Source organism: Schistocerca gregaria, chromosome 6, assembly GCF_023897955.1.
Source record: "Schistocerca gregaria isolate iqSchGreg1 chromosome 6, iqSchGreg1.2, whole genome shotgun sequence".
Lineage (NCBI taxonomy): Eukaryota > Metazoa > Arthropoda > Insecta > Orthoptera > Acrididae > Schistocerca > Schistocerca gregaria.
Genome location: NC_064925.1, coordinates 339529644 through 339557641, shown reverse-complemented (window position 1 = coordinate 339557641; position 27998 = coordinate 339529644). Strand labels below are relative to the sequence as shown.

The following is a 27998-nucleotide window of genomic DNA, read 5'->3' as shown; positions in this document are numbered from 1 at the left end:
AATACATTCAGCTTAGTGATAATGATGTTAATTTGTAGTCCAGAGTGTGTTGAACTAAATCCATTTTATCTGAAACGCTTAGGACAATGCAGTACTGAATAATTGTAAATAATGTAGATGCTTGCAAATACAAAAGAAACGCATGCGGCCTGGAACAAATATGACCGCCATTTCAAAATAATAAAGAGCAAAAATTTTTTAAAAAATATTTTTGTGTCTACTAAACATTGGGGAATTCAGTCAGCAAATATAAAATCTCTCTCTCTCTCTCTCTCTCTCTTTCTCTCTTTCTCTCTTTCTCTCTTTCTCTCTCTCTCTCTCTCTCTTTTTTTTTTTTTTTTTTTTTTTTTTTTGTGCCATCACATTCACAGAACACTGTTTTGTTTTGGTCTCCACTATCTCAGATCCTGCAGTAGCCTGTGATTATATAGCCAGTGATATGAAGTATTAACTATCACTGTACAGAGTAATGTCTCATTGTCTCTAATTTGGTCAAACATTTGCACACAAAATTGCTAACTGTCAATTTATTTATATGAGAAATCATTTGTATTAGTGTCAGTGTTGTGCAAATGTGTCAGTCAGTCATTTGTGGAATACCATTTTGATGAAAGTATATCATGTTGATTTCTTAGGGATAAGAGTGATGCTATTTCTGATTTGTACAGCGAAAACAGAACCTTCTGTATGTTATATTGATGTTGCAAGTAGCTTAAAATCCATTTCAGTAAATCTTGGTTGGCATACTTTAACTGCTTCCACTCACATTCAACAGAAATTATTTTCTCTGCAGTCATCCTCATTTTCCAGGGTTTCCTTTAATCACTTAAATTACCATAAAGGAGGCAACATCTAATTTTATCCCCATCCTTGTTTAAATCCAAGCTTGTCCCCTGTCTCCAATAATATTGTCATAAGTCTAACCCTCCACCTTTTGTATTACCTCTATGACAGCCCATACGGCACTGATCACCCATAGCATTTCATGAAATTGGAATACACATGTACATTCCGCACCAGTGCACTGGTGATCATCACGGTGTCATTTACAATCGTGTCAGCACTTACAATGGCAGGAGTTGGGGGAAGGGGGGACATTCATTACAGCACAGTGTGACTAAAACTTGGTGGATTTGGTTTCATATGGAATCGAAAAATACAGTGTTCTTCCTTTTTTTTTAAAATGATTCCTCCGCCTTTCTTGACTCCTCTACCACCTTTCTTGACTCCTACCGTTCTTGACTCTTCGTAATTGGATTCTTACTGTTTTAAGATGACTCTTTTTGTGATATGCAACACCTTTACATTAGAATCTCCTGCTGAAGTGCGTTGAAAATTTCGGCTCAAGACTGACACTAATGACATGACAACAACTCCATGAAGTATATGTTCAAAAACCTGTGATTGTTAATACAGATCTTTGATCCTGCAGTATGTTGTATGTTGTTTTTGTTTTGTGTGTCCCAGGCTGAGAAACTTAAGGAAGGGGCTGTTAAAAACACTGAGAGCAAGACTTTTTCATCAAATCTCATCTAGGCAAATGCTGTTAAGCAACTTGATTTAGGTGGCAGTTTCATTTTATATTGCTGTGAATTTTAAGTATAAATTATTTGGTTTGTCTGTAGCTAATGACTGATCATATACAGTTTAATTAAACAGTGTGTAAACCTTTATCAATTTATGCACATTACTTTATCCTGACTTATTTTGGAAGCTTGATATCAGTTCTGAGTGGTGATTATCTGTAAGTGCAGCTTCACTTAACAAAGTGATATTGGAATATCTTGTGATATAGGACAACAACTTTTGGTTTTTAATCTCACAGAGGAAGTGACATTATCTGCACAGTGATTTATGTGTAACCAAAGTAATTTTATTAACTGAGCCAGGTAGCATGGTATCGATTGCAAGAAAAATTTTGGTTTTCATAATTTCACAAAACTGTTGTGGGAGAAGGGGAGGGGCGCACAAGGTTAGTTCGTATGCACAGAATGTGCTCAATTTCCTCCCCCATCCTTGGGCGATTTGAGCATATGCTTAATACCTAATGACCATACTGCTCGTGAGATGTAAAACTGTGTTCATCCAGCATTTATTTTAATAACTGTCTTGAAATGTTTTAAGTAATTTCCTTGCTACACTCACTCATGGTATACCTGGTCTGATATTCTGTCAGTACTTATTTTGGTTACTTAAACCTTTAACTGCTCTGGGTGTGTTAACGTGCGCGCCTTTGTACCTGTCTCTGTGTGCTCTGAACGTGTTTATGCGCGCCACCAGTCCTTCTATCTGGTACTCTGAACGTGTCTACGCATACACACATTCAGAATATGAGGTAGAAGGACTAGTGGCATGTGTAAACACATTCAGAGCACACAGGGACAGGTACAAAGGCTCAAGTGTTCACATGTCCAGAGCAGTTAAAGGGTTAATGCTAGTTTGTTGATTCCCAGAATATAAAACAAACAAACATAGTACCATCCTGATTACTGCTCTCCATGGTATAGTTTTGGATCTTATTAATAAATAGCAGACCTTAATTTTTTGTTATCTCATCTGTTGAAATACTTGTTGGTTCCTGCAACAAGCAGGGTGAACAACATAGATAACACGTTTCATGACATTTGTTAAAAATAAAAAATAAAAGCTAGAATGAACTGCATTTTTCAGTTGCATAGGATACCTTGTTACTTTGCTCTGGTGACCTTTAACAACAGCTGCTAGAAGATGCGTATTGGGTCTAGTTCCTTTCTTATTATCAAGCTACTTCAATTACTTTTCAGTTTCAAAATCATTTATCAGTATTTTATTTTTGTGTCTGTGTTATGGTGGTCAAATACTAAGTCTGTAGTTTTGTGCAACAATTTTAGGAGATATGCTGATGTATTACATGTGTGCTTTCACATCTAGAGAGACAGAGATTGAGAGATAAAGCAAATGTACTGTGGTATTCTTTAAAGTGAAGTGTTGTTGTGCACTACAGGAGTAAATGACTTCTAAAGGGCCAATTCCCCTCAGTCAGCCTGTAATATAAACAATTTTTATGATTTTTTGTTTAAAAAACTAGTGAAGTAATCAGCATAAATCTTTTTGCAAATTATTTTCTGATTTATTGACAACATTTTCTGATTTTTAAAAAAAAAAAAAAAATCAATTATCATTAAGGGCTCCCCCTATGTGAGGATTTAAAAGTTGCTCTGTCCAAAATGAGGTGTACCCAGATGGAAATCATGCAGTCTGCAAATCATTACTGGAAAAAAAGAAAAAAAAAACATTTTCTTAATCTATAGGGTATTGTGCACAGACTGGTAGCACAGTTTTTTGAAATTTGGCAAAATTATAAAATAGTGTATGTTTGAAACAAAGATGTAGTTTTATCATGTGTTTTGGTCATGTTTTTTGCAGTAACTAATTAATAAATTAAAATGAAAAAATCAGCCTATTACACCTTGTGGACAATCCAAAGAGTTAATTCAGCCAAATTTCAGAACAATATCAAGAAACTGCAAAAAGGAGGTAACTTAAGGAGATATGACCTGGATAAACTGAAAGAACCAGAGGTTGTACAAGAGTTTTAGGGAGAGCGTAAGGGAACAATTGACAGGAATGGGGGAAAGAAATACAGTAGAAGAAGAATGGGTAGCTTTGAGGGATGAAGTAGTGAAGGCAGCAGATAATAAAGTAGGTAAAAAGACGAGGACTAGTAGAAATCCTTGGGTAACAGAAGAAATATTGAATTTAATTGATGAAAGGAGAAAACATAAAAATGCAGTAAATGAAGCAGACAAAAAGGAATACAAACGTCTCAAAAATGAGATTAACAGGAAGTGCAAAATGGCTAAGCAGGGATGGCTAGAGGACAAATGTAAGGATGTAGAGGCTTATCTCACTAGGGGTAAGATAGATACTGCCTACAGGAAAATTAAAGAGACCTTTGGAGAGAAGAGAACCACGTGTATGAATATCAAGAGCTCAGATGGCAGCCCAGTTCTAAGCAAAGAAGGGAAGGCAGAAAGGTGGAAGGAGTATATAGAAGGTTTATACAAGGGTGATGTTCTTGAGGACAATATTATGGAAATGGAAGAGGATGTAGATGAAGACAAAATGGGAGATACGATACTGCGTGAAGAGTTTGACAGAGCACTGAAAGACCTGAGTCGAAACTAGGCCCCCGGAGTAGACAACATTCCATTAGAACTACTGACGGCCTTGGGACAACCAGTCCTGACAAAACTCTACCAGCTGGTGAGCAAGATGTATGAGACAGGCAAAATACCCTCAGACTTCAAGAAGAATATAATAATTCCAATCCCAAAGAAAGCAGGTGCTGACAGATGTGAAAATTACCGAACTATCAGTTTAATAAGCCACGGCTGCAAAATACTAACACAAATTCTTTGCAGACGAATGGAAAAACTAGTAGAAGCCGACCTCGGGGAAGATCAGTTTGGATTCCGTAGAAATGTTGGAACACGTGAGGCAATACTGACCTTATGACTTATCTTAGAAGAAAGATTAAGGAAAGGCAAACATATGTTTCTAGCGTTCATAGACTTAGAAAAAGCTTTTGACAATGTTGACTGGAATACTCTCTTTCAAATTCTAAAGGTGGCAGGGGTAAAATACAGGGAGCGAAAGGCTATTTACAATTTGTACAGAAACCAGATGGCAGTTATAAGAGACGAGGGACATGAAAGGGAAGCAGTGGTTGCGAAGGGAGTAAGACAGGGCTGTAGCCTCTCCCCGATGTTATTCAATCTGTATATTGAGCAACCAGTAAAGGAAACAAAAGAAAAATTCGGAGTAGGTATTAAAATCCATGGAGAAGAAATAAAAACTTTGAGGTTCGCCGATGACATCGTAATTCTGTCAGACAGCAAAGAACTTGGAACGGAATGGACATTGTCGTAAAAAGAGGATATAAGATGAACATCAACAAAAGCAAAATGAGGATAATGGAATGTAGTCGAATTAAGTCGGGTGCTGCTGAGGGAATTAGATTAGGAAATGAGACACTTAAAGTAGTAAAGGAGTTTTGCTATTTGGGGAGCAAAATAACTGATGATGGTCGAAGTAGAGAGGATATAAAATGTAGACTGGCAATGGGAAGGAAAGCATTTCTGAATAAGAAAAATTTGTTAACATCGAGTATAGATTTAAGTGTCAGGAAGTCATTTCTGAAAGTATTTGTATGGAGTGTAGCCATGTATGGAAGTGAAACATGGACGGTAAATAGTTTGGACAAGAAGGAATAGAAGCTTTCGAAATGTGGTGCTACAGAAGAATGCTGAGGATTAGATGGGTAGACCACATAACTAATGAGGAACTATTGAATAGGATTGGGGAGAAGAGAAGTTTGTGGCACAACTTGACCAGAAGAAGGGTTCGGTTGGTAGGACATGTTCTGAGGCATCAAGGGATAACCAATTTAGTATTGGAGGGCAGCGTGGAGGGTAAAAATCGTAGAGGGAGACAAAGAGATGAATACACTAAGCAGACTCAGAAGGATGTAGGTTGCAGTATTTACTGGGAGATGAAGAAGCTTGCACAGGATAGAGTAGCATGGAGAGCTGCATCAAACCAGTCTCAGGACTGAAGACCACAACAACAACAACAACAACAACAACAACAACAATCTTTATTAGTGTGCACACAATCCACTCTATCAGCTTGAGATACAATATATTTCAAATATTAGTGTGCCCACAATCCATCAGATCAGTGGTCACTTCACTAGTAGATACCTCGAATCTATGTTGTATTTAATTGCCTATGGTATGTTAGTGTACAATTATGTTCACTTTATGAAGAAATGGGAAAGTATACAAAGTATTCAGGCAGTGTTAAACATCATTTTGTCATGGAGACAAATGAACTAACTCTGAGAACCAGGCCTTTTGTCTCTTTTCTTTTGTAAGTCACAAGTTTGTCGTTTTGATGTGGTAAATGATCTGATGAATATCTACCCAATTAGCAACATAAGTAGGATATGGAATGTAGTTGAATTAAATCGAGTGAGGCTGAGGGAATTAGATTAGGGAATGAGACACTTAAAGTAGTAAAGGAGTTTTGCTATTTGAGGAGCAAAATAACTGATGATGGTCAAAGTAGAGACGATATAAAATGTCGACTGGCAATGGCAAAAGAGAAATTTGTTAACATCAAGTATAGATTTAAGTGTCAGAAACTCATTTCTGAAAGTATTTGTATGAAGTGTAGCCATGTATGGAAGTGAAACATTTACAATAAATAGTTTAGATAAGAAGAGAATAGAAGCTTGAAAATGTGGTGCTACAGAAGAATGCTAAAGATTAGATGGGTAGATCACATAACTATTGAGGTGGTACTGAACAGAATTGGGGAGAAGGGGAATTCGTGGCACAACTTAATTAGAAGAAGGGATTGGTTGGTATGACATATTCTGAGACATCAAGGGATCACCAATTTAGTATTGGAGGGCAGACCAAGAGATGAATGCACTAAGCAGATGCAGAAGGATGTAGGGTGCAGTAGGTACTTGGAGATGAAGAAGCTTGCACAGGATAGAGTAGCATGGAGAGCTGCATCAAACCAGTCTCTGGACTGAATACTAACAACAACAACAACAACAACAACAACAACAACAACAGTACAAAGCATGAAATATGTGGTAAAAACACAGTCAGCATAAATAATGCAACATAGGACTATGTTGTTGGCTAGCCAGAGATAAATGAGTGATGTATATGCTCCTGTTCAAAGTGAAAATAGAACCCATTTTACAACTATTAAGATGTTTTTGGTTATGTTGTTTGCTTATGCTTGTCTTATCAAATGCTTGCTTGAGTATAAGACACTTATGCTCACAAATAATTGTGGAAACACAGTGATCATATCAAATGCTATCCCAGAAATATGAATTACTGCAGTACCTGTGTGTGATGTAGATACTAATATCTCAGCAGGTCTCAAAATGATCAAATTTTGTTGGAACTGAGTTCCTGAAGTGAAGTGAATGAAATTTCAAGGGTTCCTCACTTTTATAACCACCTTCAGCAATGAACACTACAAAAACTGGCTTGTGCAATTTTAAAGATTTTGAATTATTATTTTCAGTTTGAATTTCCATTTCTTGTTATGAAAGAAATCTGCAAGATGAGTGATTTTTAATTCTTTGAACCCTTAGTTGTGCTTTATTACATTCTTATATTGCAATTGATATCTCCCATCCCAATGGAAATAATACATGGAAATACATCAGACGCAGCATTAAAAAGTAAAAGTTTTATTGTAAACGAAGTATGTATCATGTACTGGCTCTGTCATAACACAATGAGTAACTTCCAAAGAAACAACATGAGTCCTCTGGAAGTGAGTGATTAACAACAAAAATAGCTTCAGAGTTCCACAAAGTTAAAGTTTGTAAGTTTGACCAAATTAAAGCCTGAAGTTTAACATAAAATTTCCCAATTACTTGAACAAAGTTAAGTTCTGAAATAGAATCCAAAAGTTAATGTCCAGAGTCTTAGGCGGGTGTTAAAATAAAAAATAAAAAATTGTAATGTAATTACAATACTTGGAATTTCTCAGGATCATACTTACCTGATGAATTCCTTATGAGACAACCAGAGAAATTGTCTGAGTTTGTGCAAATACTACCAGTACTAAGACCGAAATTTCAAAGCTGCGAAGAAGTAGTCAAGCAGAGATTGCTGAGACCTCCTGGTATGGCACTGTTAAATTGACAAAGTCTTGTTCCTCAGTGACGTGCAGAGTGGAGAGGCATTTGGAGTGTGGCGAGTGATGCTCTGGTGAAGCCTTTGCAGTGCCTCTTGCTGTGCTGAAACTGGAGCTAGATTGTGAGCCCAAGTAATTGCCTTGTGAAGTGATACCCCATATGTCATTGGCTCCAGTTGATTTATCTGGTAGCAGGAAATAGTGTGGCCTGTGCACGCCAATTCATGGCCACTGCTGTTGCTCTTTTTTGATCTTGGAGCTCGCCATTTTGAATTGTTGTGGCCTCTGGTCTGTTGGCATGTGGGCTCTGGTACTGATGCTGTGATGTGTGTTGTGCAGGCAGCTTCTGGTGCGTGCTGTTTGTGCACAGCATCACTAATGGCACTTACAGGATGGAAATATTGAAGGAGAATGAGGAAAACACCCCTCACTCTCCTCTCTCTCTCTCTCTCTCTCTCTCTCTCTCTCTCTCTCTCTCTCTCTCTCTCTCTCTCTCTCGCAAACACTCACTGTCATTGCAATGCTAACTGCTTATTTGTAACTGAAAGAAACTGGAAACTGATGAACGAGAAAGGGGGGGGGGGGGACGTTGATGAATGGAGAAAGTTTGGGGTTGGGAGAAATCTTGAAGGCGAGGGAAACAGGAAGTTCTTAGTGTCAAGGTTAAAATGAAATCGCGCTCATTACAAACACCAGAGACTACAGTGTTTACTGCAGCTCAGACTCCCTCCTTCTCCCCCTACCCTTTTCCTCCTCTTACCCAGAACCACAAAGTTGCTAATTTTGTCTCATTGGTGATATTCTTGAAAAAAATCATTCTTGGAGGTAGCCTGAAGGTATAAAATACTTATTTTGTTTAAATTCTATCATTCCCAAACGAAAACAATTTTACTCAGCTACCAAAACATAAAGAAAAGATGATAGAAGGTAATAGCTTGTGACTGAAATTACTACAGATGGTAAACATACAGTTCTAAAAATACACATTTGAATAAATTTGAAACAGCAAATACTGAAATAATCATACAAGTTTTCAGAATAGGACATCCATGTCTGTTCAGGTAAATAAACACAGTCCCATAGTGGCACAATTGTGCTACACAGAATTGCAAGTGAAACAGTCATTAAAATCTTGTAACTGGTGCATCAAAAAAGCTCTTTTAACCTAATGATTGGAGATGACTTGTGGAAAATGTAGTGTAGAAACAGATTTAGAACGATTTTAGCAGATGTCCTGTATATACTTACAGTAAGAAGAAAAATATGTGTTTTGGGCTATTGTAACTGAATATATAAAACTACACAATCAAGCTAGATTAAGTATCTTTTTCAGACCACAAGTATAAGGTAGAACAGCAAGTACAATGTTTGGGGTGCCATGTAGCAAGAAACAGTAAAGTCGTTGGCACACGAGCCATGCATCTGAATCATGAGCATTGAGCGTGCCGAATTTCTGACGTCATGGCGTGGAATAGCATGTTGGGAAGTCTTTCCAAACATGTAGAGAAATGTATAGCATGTTAGATACTCTGAAAATGTGTTTAAATATTGATCAATGAGATGCCAGCATGCCACCTATGTTACATGCATGCCATCTCCCTTCGGTGCAAACTTGTAAGGCACCATATTGGCCTTCAGTTGAAACCCATATGTACATGTGCCGTTTCTGAACAACAGCGAACCGAGGAGATCCCAAAAACCCACTGTTAATTGTATGATTTGGTGTAATAAAATGATAAGAAACGTCATATTCGTGGGAAAAGAATTATTGTTACTTACATATATTGAGAGTGTGTAATTTGAAGTCAAATACACGTTGATGATCCATTAAGAAATTCGCTGTTTTGGTTCAATTTGTTATGATAAAAATTCAGTTATCAATGTAGCTATAATTGAAGCTTCCAGTAAACGTTAAGAAGCTGGATACGGTCCGCTCTAGTACGTGGTTGCTTTAGCACAATGAATAGCATCACAGATTCTGTGACTACATTTTGATGTGGTGACGGTTTGCGTCCCACTACATGCAAATATTTTTTTCTAACCTTTGTGTTTTTAATAGGTTTTTATACTTTCTTGTTAGATTAATATATTATAATATTCAATGTTATGTAAATATAAGTGTGTTCTTTTTGAGGAGTTAGTTTTTTCGGTTAGCTTAATCTACTAAACAGCTTGCACCACCTGCAGTAAGAAATTTTGCCCCTTTTTTCTTTTAAGTTTTGTAGTTTAGATGTTCTAAAGATTCTGGTACTGAGTAGGAACATTGATCAAGTAAGAATGACCTTTTTTTACTAAAAAGTGAGAATGATGAAAAATTTTTATCTTATGTGGATAACTATTGTAAATTTGCATTGCTTTATTTGTAATGGGACTTTTATAAGCCAATGTCCTGGACATCGTACTTTCCCAATGTTTTATGACATTTTTACTGATATTTAAGTTTTTATTCATGTGTACTACAGACAGAACAACCTGACTAGCAGGTAGACAAGGGACGAAAGTAAATTGTAATAGAGCTAATATAGGAATTTTGTGCTCATTCATTTTGCAAACAGTGTGATTTACAGCTGACAATTGCCACTGGAGTGTGTTATGCTTGCGTATACCACTTTAAAGCAAGCGTAAAAATATGCACAAGTTATGTCATTTGAGAATTCAGCAGCATGCTGAACCACAGTGTTGGTGTTTGACTGTACAGTCCGTGTGCCAACAGTTTCACACATTTCAGTGACAATGTATGCTGCATATGGAGCCCAGTAACAATGTCAGCTGCATGTGGAGCCAGAACTGAATGAGAGCAAGTGCCAGACGGTGATTGCCTATATGGGGGCATGTGACGGGGGCCCTGAGTGTGGCCGCGCAGACATTGTGCATTGTCGCTCGGCTGCCATATTCCCTCCTACAACCACTGATGGAGACATCACCTGGTGCCTGACACCTAGGTGGTAATCCGTTGGTTACCACAACCCTTCGTCCGTGGAGCAGCAACGAGTTGTATCTCGGCACCACAGCCCATGCTTGGCTGACATCTCGGCAGTGCCCTGAATCAGGATGATGATGTTGGGGGCATTAGATGACCTCTCCGGCTTGATGAACTTCTTGTCAGCACAGACAGGAGTATATGGTCAGAAGGATCCCTCCTGGTAGCACGGAAGTTGTCACTGTGTCTCTGCCATATTTAGTGGAGGCCATGCCATGTCCATATTGGTCCTGGCACTGAAAAAACACAGTAGAGAAGAGGGCGGTGCCAACAAAACCAGTACTGTAGCCTGGTTGTCATTGATATCTGTTCTATCTTTGCGGCCCGCAGACAGCAGAAGATGGGAGCAGGGTCATGGAGGGCACAAAGTGCTGAGAGGTTGAAGGCAGGAACAGCTTAGGAACAAGAGGGGAGGAAGCAGAGGGTACTAGAAGGGGTGAAGGTTGGTGGCAAAATCGCAGAGGGCTCAGAGGAGGAGGCAGCTGGGTCCCCTGCCGCAAATGCAGCTGATTTTGATGGCGAGTCACTACCTGGTCTCCAGAGTGAACACGTGGTAGCCCTGCAGCCGCCGTGCAACTGCTGGAATCCACCTGTCCTGATGGCACCTAGATCCCCATGCCCACATGTGAGTGCCACCCAGAAATATCAAGGTGGCATTGTGAACGAGCCCACAGGCAACACAGCTTGAGTTTAGAAAGGTGCGGATCTGTTGATCGTAAGGAATTTCCACCAAGTGCCTTTCCCCTATTGGCTTTGCCCTATAAAAATAAAATAGAAAGAAACTTCCACATGGGAAAAATATATTAAAAACAAAGATTCCAAGACTTACCAAGTGGGAAAGCGCCGGTAGACAGGCACAATAAAAATAACACACAAACACACACACACACACACACACACACACACACACACACACTAAATTTCGAGCTTTTGCAACGGGCGGCTGCTTCGTCAGGAAAGAGGGAAGGAAAAGGAAAGATGAAAGGAAGTGGGTTTTAAGGGAGAGGGTAAGGAGTCATTCCAATCCTGGGAACGGAAAGACTTACCTTAGGGGGAAAAAAGGATAGGTATATATTCGCGCGCACACACACATCCATATATATATATATATATAGATGTAAATAAAACAGAAAGAAACTTCCACATGGGAAAAATATATTAAAACAAAGATTCCAAGACTTACCAAGCGGGAAAGCGCCGGCAGACAGGCACATGAACAAAACACACAAACACACACACAGAATTACGAGCTTTCGCAACTGGCAGTTGCTTCGTCAGGAAAGAGGGAAGGAGAGGGAAAAATGAAAGGATGTGGGTTTTAAGGGAGAGGGTAAGGAGTCATTCCAATCCCGGGAGCGGAAAGACTTCCCTTAGGGGAAAAAAAGGACAGGTGTACACTCGCGCGCACACACACACACACACACACACACACACACACACACACACACACACACACACACACACACATATCCATCCGCACATACCAACTGCCAGTTGCGAAAGCTCGTAATTCTGTGTGTGTGTGTTTGTGTGTTTTGTTCATGTGCCTGTCTGCCGGCGCTTTCCCGCTTGGTAAGTCTTGGAATCTTTGTTTTAATATATATATATATATATATATATATATATATATATAATAGAAAGAAACTTCCACATGGGAAAAATATATTAAAAACAAAGATTCCAAGACTTACGAAGCGGGAAAGCGCCAGCAGACAGGCACATGAACAAAACACACAAACACACACACAGAATTACGAGCTTTCGCAACTGGCAGTTGCTTCGTCAGGAAAGAGGGAAGGAGAGGGAAAAATGAAAGGATGTGGGTTTTAAGGGAGAGGGTAAGGAGTCATTCCAATCCCGGGAGCGGAAAGACTTCCCTTAGGGGAAAAAAAGGACAGGTGTACACTCGCGCGCACACACACACACACACACACACACACACACACACACACACACACACACACACATATCCATCCGCACATACCAACTGCCAGTTGCGAAAGCTCGTAATTCTGTGTGTGTGTGTTTGTGTGTTTTGTTCATGTGCCTGTCTGCCGGCGCTTTCCCGCTTGGTAAGTCTTGGAATCTTTGTTTTAATATATATATATATATATATATATATATATATATATATATATAATAGAAAGAAACTTCCACATGGGAAAAATATATTAAAAACAAAGATTCCAAGACTTACGAAGCGGGAAAGCGCCAGCAGACAGGCACATGAACAAAACACACAAACACACACACAGAATTACGAGCTTTCGCAACTGGCAGTTGCTTCGTCAGGAAAGAGGGAAGGAGAGGGAAAAATGAAAGGATGTGGGTTTTAAGGGAGAGGGTAAGGAGTCATTCCAATCCCGGGAGCGGAAAGACTTCCCTTAGGGGAAAAAAAGGACAGGTGTACACTCGCGCGCACACACACACACACACACACACACACACACACACACACATATCCATCCATTCATTGGATATGTGTGTGTGTGTCCTTCCCTCTTTCCTGAAGAAGCAACCACCGGTTGCGAAAGCTAGTAACTCTGTGTGTGTATCCGTGTGTTTTGTTCACTGTGCCTGTCTGCCGGCGCTTTTAATATATTAAAAACAAAGATTCCAAGACTTACCAAGCGGGAAAGCGCCGGCAGACAGGCACAATGAACAAAACACACGGATACACACACAGAGTTACTAGCTTTCGCAACCGGTGGTTGCTTCTTCAGGAAAGAGGGAAGGAGAGGGAAAGACGAAAGGATGTGGGTTTTAAGGGAGAGGGTAAGGAGTCATTCCAATCCCGGGAGCGGAAAGACTTCCCTTAGGGGGAAAAAAGGACAGGTGTACACTCGCGCGCGCGCACACACACACACACACACACACACACACACACACACACACACACACACACACACACACACACACCCATCCGCACATACACAGACACAAGGCCACCTTGACAGCCTCCTCTGGAGAAATATTGGCTATGTACTTTAGCATCTGTTTCTTGAATGTGTGCATGAGCTTATGGCCTCACCATTTGACTGGGGGTGGAAAGGCAGTGACAGTGAGTGTGGGAACGCTGTTGCGATGGCTGAACTTGCTGAAAACGTGAAAACGAAATTGGCAAGCACAGCAACTGTAGCTTCCGCACTCGTGGACTGACATTTGACCATGTACGGAAAGTTATAATACGCATCGAAAACGATAGTCAGTCTCATTGTATCCAAGAAGGATCCTGCAAAGTTGACATGAACCCGATCCTATGGGTGGGAGAGTGTCGGTGTGGAAGAGAACATCTGACAGGACACCATGTGCTGCTGTTCACACTGAGAACAGCTGGAACAATATGCTTGTGCAGGGACTGTAATATTGTTGGGTACAAAGGTTCTGGGGAGACCACTGGTCAGTAGTGAAGAGGAGGATGCTACCTGCCAAGATGAGCCAGTGGTTAAGATGAAAATAATGATGCAATGGGTTGAAGTCCTGACCAGGAACACGGTCGGGCCAGCACCGTTGGAAGGACCAGAGCAACTGCTGTAAAATTGTGTCTTCCATGATTACTGTCATCACACAGAGCACCATGACTGGAAAAGTTTGTAGCATCTTCTCAATCTTTTCCTAAAAATGAAAGCACAATGTCATATCATGGTCAAACTCCAGGTCAAGTCCCATTGGAGATGGCAAAGCAGGCCTTTTTGGCTTGTGCTGTGATGTTGTGGAAGTGAATATCGTAATAATACCTGCTGAGAGAGAGACCCAAGTGCTGTAGGCGGTCGGGAGACCTTTCAGGTAGTTTTGCTGTTAACTGTTTATGATTCATGATGAGGTAAAACTTCATTCCATATAGGAAAATGTTGGAATTTCTTCCATGTGAAGGTAATCACAAGGGCACCCTTTTTGATATGTGAATACCTCTTTTGTGTGGCAATGAGTGTCCTTGAATGTGATTGGATGTTCCCAGCTGTCTGCATTTCTACGCACCAAGACAACTCCAGGCCCCCATTCAGAAGGGTCCATTGGCTACCACCACCAACTGTTTACCCAATTAAAATGTTGCCAGACACAGGGTGGATATGAGGGCCAGTTTCAAAGTCTTGAAAGCCTGTTCATCCACTTCTGACCAGACGAAAAGTATTGCCTTCTTCAGGAGATTGTTTAACGGGTGCCTAAACAATGCCACGCCTAGGTTGAATTTACTGTAATATGTGATCTGTCCCAAGAAAGACTGAAGCACTTTCAGGTTTCTGGGTTGAGGAAGTGCGATGCTAGCTTCTACCAGCTTCTGTGTGGGTTGAATACTGTTGTGCAAGATAACATGCCCTAGGTTGAAAGAAAATTGAGTTCTCAAGGTTGTATTTGAGGCTTGCAGACTGGAGGGTGTTAAACAGCTACCACAAGTGTGCTAAGTGCGTACTATCACCATGATATTGTCGAGTTAATGTACACATACTGGCACAACCTGCAGCGGTAGTTCAAGGAATCTTTGAAATAATGGCTGGGGCACTGGCCACCGTGAAAACTATACATTTTAACCCACACAACCCATGCAGCGGGTTGACTATGAGGACTTTCTGTGATTCTTTGTCCAGAAGTAGTTTTGAACAGACTTCAGTGAGATCGATTTTTGAAAAATGCTGTTTGTCCACTAGTGCTGAGGAAAGTTCATAGGTTTCAGAATGGGATATGTGTCGATCTTTGATTCAGGATTGATGGTAACCTTAAAATTTCCACACAGGCACAGTTTTCCCAGTGGCTTTTTTCTGCTAACTAATGATGTCATCCACTAACTTGAAGACACTGGTTCAGTGACATTCAAGGCAGTTCAGCCTGTACAATTAATTTTTAATGGTGTTCCACAATGCGACGGGCTTCAGTAGTGCACATAAGATGCAGGGGCGTGCTAACACTTTTAAGGTAATGAGGACCATAAAGATCTTCACCTTGCCAAGACACCCAGAAAAAATCTCAGCGTATTCCTTACAGTTCTTGAAACAGCATTTGTTCAGAGACCAGATGGGCCACCTTGGTGGCAAATCTGAAGGCTGAGATAGTGTTGAGGCCAAAAAGATTCTCTCTATCTGTGCAGTGAACCATCAGAAAGGTGAGGTGGTGTACATCTTGTGTGCATGATGCCACAGTCATAATTTATCATTTAAGTGGAATATTTTTCATGTTATATGCCACCAAGCGGTAAGCTGTAGGAGGCAGGGGAGACACTCCCAGTTGCAGATATGTTTGAAAGTTTAACAGGGACAGAGGGACCTGTATCAACCTGCGGCTGGACTTGTTTGTAGCAAAAAGTGAGCATGATGAACAATTTCTGAAGGTAGACTCCCAGGTTGGAGGATTTCGATGACTTAATAATTAGCTCAATTAATATCCAGTTTGTTCTGAAATGGTGAGTGTTGTTTATCTTGAGCATGACAAGTGATACGAGATGTCATGCCATCTAGCATGCCTTGCACTGTGCTCACCTATTGGGGCAGTCATCTCTGACACGTTTTTGAAAACATTCTGGGCATGATGGAAATGTGCACAGGTCAGGGGGACGAGATTGCTTTCCTACTTTACGAGACTGAGCTGGATGGTGGTAATATTTGCCCCCAGCGGTTGCTGCATTTGCTGTTTCAGCTAGGTCGAATTTCTCTTCCAGGTCTGAAGCGAGAGATGCCACCTCGTATCCAAAATCTAACAGACGGCCCATGGGACAGGATACTTCGAAAGATTGAGCTAATTTTAAAAGTCCTTCAAAGTAGGGTCTTCAAAGTGTAAAGCTTCTAACACACCTCCTTATCCAAAGCCCCTCCCTCCCCCCAAATAATGGAATTCTAAATTATGACTTTGGCATACAATTCATTATGTACACAAGCCGCAAAATGGCATTTCCCGTTGAGTCCCTGCAATTAAGCCATCCATGCATGGTATGATTAGTTTGGATAAAATTCCTCATGGGATATAGTTGACATGGCAGTGGCGTTGAAAGTAGGCAGATAGCAAAGCAGAAATTTTATTGAAGGACAGGTACACTCGTTCCATGTGAGGGATCAGTTTGCACAAAAGCTGTTACATACACTATGTGATCAGAACTATCTGGACCCATGGCTGAAAATGATTTAAAAGTTTGTGGTGCCCTCCATTGGTACTGCTGGAATTCAGTATGCTGTTAGCCCACCCTTGGCCTTGATGACCGCTTCCACTCTCGCCAGCATGCATTCACTCAGGTGCTGGAAGGTTTCTTGGAGAATAGCAGCCCATTCTTCATGGAGTGCTGCACTGAGGAGAGGTATCGATGTCGGTCAGTGAGGCCTGGCATGAAGTCAGCCTTCCAAAACATCCCAGATGTGTTCTTTAGGATTCAGGTCAGTACTCTGGGCATGCCAGTCAATTACAGGGATGTTATTGTCGTGTAAGCACTCTGCCACAGGCCGTGCACTATGAACAAGTGCTCCATTGTGTTAAAAGATGCAATCTCCATCCCTGAATTGCTCTTCAACAGAGGGAAGCAATAAGATGCTTAAAATGTCAATGTAGGCCTGTGCTGTGATAGTGGCATGCGAAATAACAAGGGGTGGAAGCCGCCTGGATGAAAAAACACGACCACAGCATAACACCAGCAGCTCCGAATTTTATTGTTGGTGCTACACACTGGTAGATGATGTTCACTGGACATTTGCCATACCCACGCACTGCTATCGGATCGCCACATTGTATATTGTGATTTGTCACTCCACACAACATTTTTCCACCGTTTTCCGATGTCCAATGTTTCTGCTTCTTACACCAAGCAAGACGTCGTTTGGCACTTACTGGTGTGGTGTGTGGCTTATCAGCAGCTGCTCTTCCACAAAATCCATGTTTTCTCACCTCCCGTCTAACTGTTACAGTACTTGCAGTGGATCCTGATGCAGTCTGGAATTCCTGATGGTCTGGATAGATGTATGCCTATTACACATTACGACCCTCTTCAACTGTCAGCAGTCTCTGTCAGTCAACAGACGAGGTCGGCTTATATGCTTTTGTGCTGTATGTGTCCCTTCATGTTTCCACTTCACTGCCACATCAGATGGACCTAGGGATGTTTAGGAGTGTGGAAATCTCTGTACAGACATGTGACACGAATGACATCCAGTCACCTGACCTCGTACAAAGTCCGTGAGTTCTGTGGAACACCCCATTCTGCTCTTTCATGATATGTAATGACTACTGAAGTCACTGATATAGAGTACCTGGCAGTAGGTGGCAGCACAATGCATCTGATATGAAAAACATATATTTTTGGGGGTGTCCGGATACTTCTGATCGCATAGTGTGATTGGCGCGATCCATGAGAAGAAAAGGGCTCTGATCACTCCTGGACCCATTACCTGTAACACAGTGAAAAGCTGTTGGAGGGCTTCTGTTGACTCATTGTTTTGTGGGAACAGCAGCATATTCACAGCTGACTGTTGGGAGGTTATCACAAATAAGAGGTTTTGAATTAAATGGTCCACGCTGGCTGCAGAATACTTTTTATTGAAAGTCATGACCGATTTTGCATCAATTAAAGATGCATCCTCAGGTGTGACTTGACTTTTGTCATACTGCTGTCATAGAAATTGTTGAAACACAACTACCATTGACACCCCCAGCAATGTAGCCTGGGGCACAGGATCTGTGATTGTGAAACAAACACGAAAAATTCCCACAGTCTCACCAATTACATAGTAACTCACAACATTGAAACACATCATCTCTGCTAGAGCAGTTATATTTTTCAGATCGCAAGTATAAGATAGAACAAGTGAGTACAATATTTAGAGTGCCACGTGACAAAAAACAGTAACAAGTTCAATAGTGAGTGTTGGTCGGCAATTGCCTACATAGGGACGTGTGGCAGGGAGCAGTGAATGTGCCTACATGGTCATTGTGCACTGTCACTTGGCCGCCGTGTCACCTTCTAGTGATCGCTAATGGAGGTGTCGGCTGGTGCGTGATTGATCCCTAGTTAGTAGTTTAATGGTTACCGCACAGGCCAGCAAGGATTCTTCATGAATAAAAGAAACGAAACACATATGGCAATGAAAAAGCCGTTTGTCTAGTCACAGAGGTATACCTTACATATGTAGAAGATTGTAATAATAAAATATTTCCTTGGCATCTGAGATATCGAAATACTGAGGTGAGGCAGTCGTTTTGCAAAGTATTCAGTAGTATTTTCAAGACTGTTACTCATTAGTCTCAAATAACAGGTGCGTAGCTTTTCCAGTTAATACTAAGCAAGTTACTCATCACCTGTATATTCAGACTATTTATGTGCAATCAAATTTAAGCTATCTTTGAATAATTCTGAGCTATGTGTATCTGAATATGATGACCAGTAGAAAGCTCTGATATCAGTGTAAGACACATGGTTTCCGGGACTTGGCTGTGAATACTCTGTTAGCTATATACCTGACTTGTGCAGCATGACTTGACTTAACAAGTGTCCATCCCATAGCACCAGTCAAGCTCATCACATAATTGGATGAAGCGTATGGTATAAAAAACCCCAGGTGCGTGCTCACACACACACACACACACACACACACACACACACACACACACACACACACTCCAAACTCCATTGCAAACCAGAGTGCTCGAACCAGTTATTGGAATGGTGCTACGGATCAACTACTATGCTGAGACCCAAAAAATGAAATTCCCTGTCTCACCACTTTTGCAAGTCTCTGACAACAGGTCAAGAACCGAGAACCGTCTCATATGTCAGATGACGGACAGTGGTGACAATTGCCACTACTTGCAACCTGTGTTGTCAGTAGTTCCCAGGATGGGCTCTTCCACCTAATGGGCAGTTCCTACCAGTATACACACTAGTGCACGTTTGATTTGTTCCCCTCCCGCAGTGGAATTTTTTTCAGTGGTGTTCATCACAAACCTAACTGTGAAACTACGAATAACTAATAACCCCGTTTCCGCTCTTTCGGTGCCTAGACTGTGACAGATGAGAGATCTCCGCCAGATCAGGAGAGACAGGACCCACTTGCTCTGTCTCATTATAAGTAGGAATGCGTGCATAAAATCTGTTTGTTACAAGTATGGGAATTACATCTTGGCCCTTTCCTATGAAACAGCTCTATATCTGTGCATGACCCATCAACTGCCATTCAGTAACAGCTTAATGTGAGACCAGGGTTTACTGTGGACTATGTCAGCAACAAGAGAGTGCTTCATGACTTCTCCATTGATGCTGTCTGTGGTGGTAATATAAAGCCTCAGGTTAGTAGCTGCCAATGAAGCTTCAAGCTATCCAAAAACATCAGTCAACCCCCCCCCCCCCCCCAGTCTCTCCAGACTTTTCATCTGGACCAAGAACATTGAACAAAAATAATAAAATGCTTACTTCACTTAAATGCACAAAAGTGTTCAGTTACACTGAATTGTAAATGTTGTAATTCCTGTTGCATATAGTAGTGCATTTTATTATCTCTGAAAAGGCAAGTTTGTATTTGTTTGGAGTGCTGAGGGAAAAAAAAAAAAGGTGACATTGAAGAACAAACTATTGGCAGATTTTGCTAAATGCTGATTGGAATGCAAATGTGATACCGCACAACCTATGCACAGTTTGTAACTGTAAACTTGTCTTACTGTATTAAAATTTAACATAAGATTATGCCTCTAAATGAGTAGATTAAGAAGGCATTTTGAATTTTTAAGTGTGAGCAACAATTATATGAAATATTGAAAATCAAATTTTTATGGTCCCTGGAAGCTGTTAGATATGCAATGTGTAGCTAGAACTGTGCACAATGAACTATGAACTAAGTTAGCCATTTTGTAATACAGATCTGCAATTTCTGTACAAATTGTGATATAGGCACTTGTGACAGTTAGGACTAAAGACATTAGATGACAGATGAAAACATTTATCAGTTTCAGAATGCTAAGTACTTATCACAGACATGCTGGTAGTATTTGTTAAAGTGCTACATCTACTACTTCATATCAGTGTAATGTGTTGTGTGTTACTAGACCAGACTCTCTTTAAAGAAAGTTAATTGCATGTGAGAAGAAGCACACTAATTTTATTTGTAAAAATTTATGCATCCCAGGAGGTGTGAACCTGAAATTTGTCTGCTGTGCAGTTATTGAATTACAATTTCTGTGACTAAAAAACACTCTTCACTTTGTTTTCTGCGGTATTTCTAAATTACATGGATGGTTCCATAACCAAGGGTATAACCCATTACCCTCCACTCAAATTTGTGCTCCCTTTCATAGTGACTGTATGGTCATCAGACTGTTATACTGGAACATACCATACATTAGTTTGGAGTGTTGTTCCCCTACCTCTGAATCCCCTGTTCTACATATTACAATCACCATATTTCTGAGAAATGAGGTTTGTTTACTTTAATATATTATGTATGTTACCTTTTACTTTTCTATATTATTTTGCTTGCATTTTTGTATCCTAACTCTTAATCTGGTAACAACTGTTTTTATTGCATTTCCAGGTTAGAATAGCATTTGATAGATATCTAAGATTAATTCCATATTTGTTTATTACTATTATATTTATGGACATTAATGACCTTCCTTTCACTGCTCATATTAATTATATAATTTTTTCTGTCAATGATTACTTTTACAGTTACAAGAATGGGGACAAGAAGACAAACAATGCTGAATGTGGAGAAAAATAAGGAAGAACAAAATGGACAACAAAATAATACAGAAAATGAATGTGAAGAACCATTTGCCTGCTGTGGCTGTAACAGAACATTTAGCACTCAGGCAGTATGTCAGTCCTTAGCAACCTTTTTGCGTTGATTTTCTTTTTCTTCTGCCCACTGAGTTGGTTTTTTCACTTTTTTAATAACTACTTTTAAAATAAGTAATATTTATCGTATAGAGTATTTAAAAGAAATGAAAGTGTCCCACATTTATCTTGTTAGATGTGAAAACATGCTAAATTAATTGTGCCGCCAAAACACAGCTGTTAAATAGTGTCTCTTCTGTTTTGCTGGTTTTTATTTGTCTTGTTCTGTTACAGCATTCCTAAGCAGAATAACTTCAATTCTAAATTGCTGAACATTTAGACTTTGTTTACTGCATATGTTAGATTACATTTGACAAGTTGTTCCACACAAATCATTGGGTACAGATTATATTTCCGATAATGGCATTGTTACTTAAGAAAGATAAAGCCTAACTTATTCATTCCGTGGAAAATAGTGCACAGGATTGTTCCCAATGCTCTGTTGCACTTGTCTCAAAATGGCCAAAGATAAATGTCCTGAAGTAGTATTAGTATTATTTGAAATGCTTTTGCATTACAGAGACCTAAAAATTTTCTCTTTAGGCGTGAATTTTCGCTTTACATGTGAACTTTCATAGTGGTGATTCTTTCACTTCTGAAAAATCTGTGTGTTAGGAATGCTTCATTTGTTCTACCTAGACTGTACTTATGACATATGTTGTATAGAGGTAGTTGCTTAAATTCTTTGCTTCCTCCCAGTTACAAACTGCCCAAGTCCAATCACTTAGAACAAATTGGGGACCGAAAAAAAGCATCAATTTATACCACTGTTCAAACTGTTACTGGCACAATTCTGTTTGATACTGCAGTTGTTTGCTGATGATGCTGTGCTGTACGATAAGGCATCAAAGTTGAGTGACTGTAGGAGGATACAAGCTGACATAGACAAAATTTATAGTTGGTGTGATGAATGGCTGCCAGCTCTAAATGTAGAAAACTGTAAGTTAATGTGGACGAGTATGAAAAACAAATGCTTAATGTTCAGATACAGCTTCAGTAGTGCCCTGCTTGACCCAGTCATGTCTTTTTATATAGCTGAGCATAACATTACAAACTGGTATGAATTGGAATGAGCATGTGAGGATTGTGGTAGGAAAGGCAAATGGGCGACTTCTGTTTTTTGCTAGAATTCTAGAAAACTGTGGTTCATCTGAAAAGGAGACACTACTGCAACCTATTCTTGAGTACTGCTTGAGCACTATGGATCTATACCAGCTCAGATTAAAGGAAGACATTGAAGCAATTCAGAGGCAGGCTACTAGATTTATTACTGTTAGGTTCGAACAACTCAGAAATATTACAGAGATGCTTCGGGAAATCAAATGGGAATCACTAGAGGGAAGGTGACATTCTTTTTGAGGAACAATATTGAGAAAATTTATATAACCAACATTTGAAGCTGACTGCTGAATGATTCTGTTGCCTCTTACATACATTGTGTGTAAGGACCATGAAGACAAGACAAAAAAATTTTAGGGCTAATGTAGAGGCATATAGGCAGTTGTTTCTCCCTCATTCTATTTGCGAGTGGGACAAGAAAGGAAATAACTAGTAGTGGTGCGGGGTAGATGAAGGCAGACAAAAAAAAGGGAAGTAAGAACATACTTAACTTCATCATTATGAAAGAATCTGAACTCACTTTCCTTCACTTGTGCAAATGTGGCCCAATTCTGGAAGATTTGAAACTGCTATTTTGCATGTTTAGTCAGGGTACCTTGTCCATTTCCAGCAGCAGTTAGTTTTTTCTTTTGTATACAGTTATTGTGATAGCAATCACAAGCTGTATAATCATTGCTGTAAATATCAAAGTTAGTTCAACAGATATATTTTTTTCATGCATATAACAGAACATTTCCAGCTGTGCTCACACTTCTGGTTGTAAATCTTCATTGTCGAACATGCCATGAAAGCTGAAAAAATTTTAGTCATATTTTAATTCTGTCAGGAAAAACCACTCCTAAGATCAAGCAACATTTGCCAGGCATTTCCTTAAAAGCTGCAACAGTTGTAATTTACATTTTGTTATCAATGAGCAGTAATTTTCTGATCGTGGTGGTGGTGTTGGTGTGGTGGTCACAGTATGATGCAGATAGTCCACAGTATTTTTTGATCTAGTCTTTGATAGTTCCATTGTTTTGTCACTTCACTGATTTCTGATCTCTCTGTTGATCCATCAATCTGCACTAAAAATTGACACCTTTCTCATTGACCCATAGGGAAAGTATTTTACACACATGAAGTGGCACAGTGGTTAAGGTGCTAAAGTTACACTTAGTGAGGACCACCTACCCATGTGCTAATGGCCAGATGGTTTCCTTGAAAAGGCCCATCCTTTCGCCATCCAAGCTTATGTTATACCTCTAATGATCTCATCATACCAAACCATAGTCTTCCCTCTATTTCAGATGTCCTTCAGCTGTGTGAAGACATGACAATCTCAAGGCAAAAAGCTGAACACTGGTTGCCATAATATCTCCTCATATCTCCAACACATTTGAACCAGAATGTGTTATGTTTGCAGTGCTGTCGTCTTAAAAGACTCCACTTTGTAGCCATGAAATTTATTGGTGCTTACTGTTTTACCCATAGTCATATGTGTGACAAGATGAAAGTTCATTTGCCTCAATGATCAATTTACCAGTGATTAACAGGTGTAACCAGTAGTCTGTCAGCAACAGTGGTGCAAATAACTATGAAATAATTTAATAAAATATCAAAACACTCATGATTTTGGAGAAATTGGTCAACTACTGTTAAAAAATAATGTGACTATCTGCATTGTATTGCAAAATAAGTAAGAAAACTTAAGATGATGCTTTTTTAAATTGTTCTTCTTATGAAACATTTAGTTTGGTAGTTTCCTTCCAGTGACACTATGTATAGTAATCATCAAATTGTTTATGTCATGTTAAACGTGATTAACACACACATTTTTCAGGGTTGCAAGAGGCACATGCGTTACTGCCCAGCTGCTGATGGGTCATTATTTGTAGTTGACAAAAGGAACATTGATGACTCTAGTGCACATGAGAACAATCTAAGAGGCAGACAGAGTTCAGAGGAAAGGGAAGTTGATAACCCACCAGAATCACAAGATGGTGGCAGCCTTCAACAACAGATGAATGGTACACACTTCTTGGTTATTTCATTGTAGTCATCACTACAACTGACAAAATGAGACTAATGATCAACATAAACAAGCACATTAATGTTTCTAGATATAATTTTTATTTTGTTCTTGTAAGACTGTCCCCACTCTCTTTCATACTCACATTACTCCAAGTGTCAGTGGTCACTGGAATCCTAGTGTAGACTATTGAATAATATTCATTATGACGTTTCCTAAGACCAGTGCCTTGTTTTATGGAAGCAATTTCTTTTACTGTTTAGTGTTGAAAGACAGACTTTTGGAAAAATATTTTACTCAGTTACATTTATTTTTAGCAGCTTACATGTTTGCTCGTAACATTGCTGTGATTAATCTTTGCAAAAAGAAGTTTCATACTGAATGAGCCAAGTTTATAATGATGCCATCACAATCCTCAACCCCCCTCCCCCCCTCCTTTTTGATACATTATTAAGTTTTGACTGCAGTACTGCCCATTCTGAATTTGATCCCTGCATAACACATACAGTACATTAGTTTTTATGGCCAATACTAGACATACATAGTCTGGTTAGCCATTATTGTGTAAGAGTACTTTAACAATGGCTACAAAATATTATAGCAAATAAAAGAAAATTTATCAGATAAAAGTACTGGATGTTTACATTACACACTACCCCTCTTTTAAAGTTTTTGGAAAGAATTCTGAGATTAAAAATAAGTGTGCCATATTTTGGGAACCACTCTCTCATTTAATCTTTAAATCTATAAACTAACTGGTATCACTATCCCTGTGGCATGATTCCCCCATTCATATCAAATAACAATATATGCTTCTGCATCGTTAAGCTTACAATCAGAGAAATGGTTGTAATGTCATGACAAAAATAAATCAAAATATTCATGCTATGTGACATTTATTTGTTCTGTTCATCAAAGCCTTTACTTTTACCCATACTAACCAGCAAATCCTGTTATGCACAACAATTGAGTAATCATAGACAGTCAGACAGCAGGTTTCCATTTAGATATGTAAAACAATGAAAATGTAAATGGGTGAAAGACAGTATTTTCGGCTTCAGCTTAATATAAACATTATAAGAAAAATGTTATTAACCAACATAATAACATACTGAGTAAAAACATTATTTGAGCAATTTTTTAAAATTATGCTTTCAATTTTTTCCATAATTCAACTTAGCAGTGTAATCTGACAGTCCACTGTAAAGTTTGTGTGGGCAGTGGTTCAAATCCTTCTGCAACCATCCAGACTTAGGTTTTCACTGATCTACCTAAATTGCTCCAGCCAAGCACTGGGATGGTTTGTTTGAAAAGGGCATGGTCAATTTCCTTCCCCACCCTTTAGAAGTCTGAGCTTTTGCTCTGACTGTAGTGACTGTGCTGTCTATGGAAAGAACTCTACTCTTCCTTCCTTTCTTATCCCACTCCATTTTCCACCCATGTCCTACACTTCCCACTCCTTACCCTTCTCTCTGTCTATCTCCTCCTCTGCATCAGTGTCCATACCTCTGTCCATCTCCTTCCCTATATCTCTATTCATCTCCTCCTCCCCGTTTCACTAGCCATCACCCACATCCTTCTTTCAGCCCCCTTGTCCATGCTCATCTCATCCTTCCAACTTTCTCTGTCCATTTTGCTCTCCCTGTGCCCTCTACCCAACCCCCACGAGAGTGAGGCGTCTCTTTCCCCCCCCCCCCCCCCCCCCACTCCAAGCTATAAGTGGTGTGTGTGTGTGTGTGTGTGTGTGTGTGTGTGTGTGTGTGTGTGTGTGTGTGTGTGTGTGTAGGGGGGGGGGGGGGGCAGGGCCTGTTTCAGCACTGCTGCTGTTGTTAAATGACTATATTTACTGGAATTGTTCGAGAATGCTTCCCATGTTTTTGTAGAACAAGTGGAACAGTTGAGGGAGTCCAGGAACATTTCCCATGACCTTTTATTGCTTCGAGCCTTGGGGCCCCATGCCCCAAAAGACTGAAGATTGTCTGATGTTGGGCAGTACTTAAACTGTTGAAGATCCCATGCCTGTCCTGGTTTGCTGAGTGGCACTCATTGGTCCACTAAGGAGCAGGTGACCTAAGATGACCTGAGGACTTTGGGGTTGATAAGTCAGGGGCATGATGGATCATTTGTGTGGTGTTGTCCACCCATTCCTGCATGTTGTTGCAGTAGGCAAACAAAGGCAGCCAGCTGGCTGGTCGGCATCCAGTTAGCCCTGCTGACCATCCATTTTGTTGGCTTCTGTTCAGGTAATTTTCCATCCAGATTGTGAATGCGGAGTGGGAAGTGGTCGTTGACTTCGCACTGAACAGAGTCTGTGAGAGCTGGAGAGCAGAAAGAGAGGTTGATGTCTAAGAATGACCCGTAAGTAGCACAAAAATGAGTGGGGTACTTGTGTTGAGAATGCACAACTCATGAGACTCTCCAAAACTTGACTGTGAGGGAAAGTAGAGGTTGAGCCACAAAGACATGATGAGCATTGAAGTGTCCCAGTAGGAGAAATGGTCCGGAGAGTTTTCCCATAAGATCTGTGATAGCAACAGGGTTTATTGCATCATGCAAAGGTAAATACAGTGTGCAAAAAGTGATCCTCTAACACACATGAATTTAAGCTGCAACTGCTTGTAATTCAGCAGCCAGGAGGGAGAGCAGAGGAGTGGTGTGCATTATTGACAAACAGAGTGACCCCTCCTTTGGCCCTTTCCCCAGACAGGACAGTGACCCCTCCTTTGGCTCTTTCCTCAGTTAGATCATAGCTGTGATAGAGGTATAGACCCGTAGTAGTACAGGGACATCAGCTGCCTTCAAGTGAGTTTCTTGCAAACATAAGCACAGGAGGTTTTTCTGTACTTGGAGTTTTAGTTCCTCCTCTTGTGTCCTGAACCTATTAATGTTCCATAGGAAAATGGGAGCCATCTATCATGGATGTAGCACTTTCATGCTGACTTCCTGCCTAGAAGGGGAGCCCAGAACAGATAGTCGATACTGTTTGTAAGCCTTCTCTTCCATTCACATGAGAAACATGCTTTTGGAATCTGTGTTTAGTTCAGGAATTCAGTTATGGACAGCCCAGTCTGTTTATGGAGTTTTGGACTACTTCCCCCCCCCCCCCCCCCCCCCCCCCCCCCAAAGGGGCTCACCGCTCTTTCGTGAGTACGTCCTTGGTGACCATGGGGCCCCAGCCCTCACAGCACCACTTATTTTTCAGTGCTGCTTGTCTCCTCTTCTTCTGTCCTTTTCCCCTCTCTTGGGGAGATGTCTCGTGCTTCCATGGGCTCTTGAAGCTCATTTGCATTGGTTTACTTGTAGGCCTCTTCACTCTTGTACTGCTCTTTCCCCATACTGTTCTTTCTTTGTATCTCTCTTTCCCTACACTGCTCTTT

The 27998-nt window shown here is 40.2% G+C and overlaps 1 protein-coding gene across 10 annotated transcripts in view; it reads left to right on the top strand.

Moving 5' to 3' along the window:
* The window catches only part of LOC126278599 (gastrula zinc finger protein XlCGF57.1-like), a 486383-nt gene that overhangs the window by 394897 nt on the left and 63488 nt on the right, over nucleotides 1-27998 (top strand). For all 10 annotated transcript variants that reach the window (XM_049978828.1, XM_049978824.1, XM_049978826.1 and 7 more), the window contains 2 exons: nucleotides 21327-21472; nucleotides 24433-24619. In XM_049978828.1, coding sequence (XP_049834785.1) covers nucleotides 21327-21472; nucleotides 24433-24619 — 333 coding nt within the window. The remainder of the gene's footprint in view (nucleotides 1-21326; nucleotides 21473-24432; nucleotides 24620-27998) is intronic.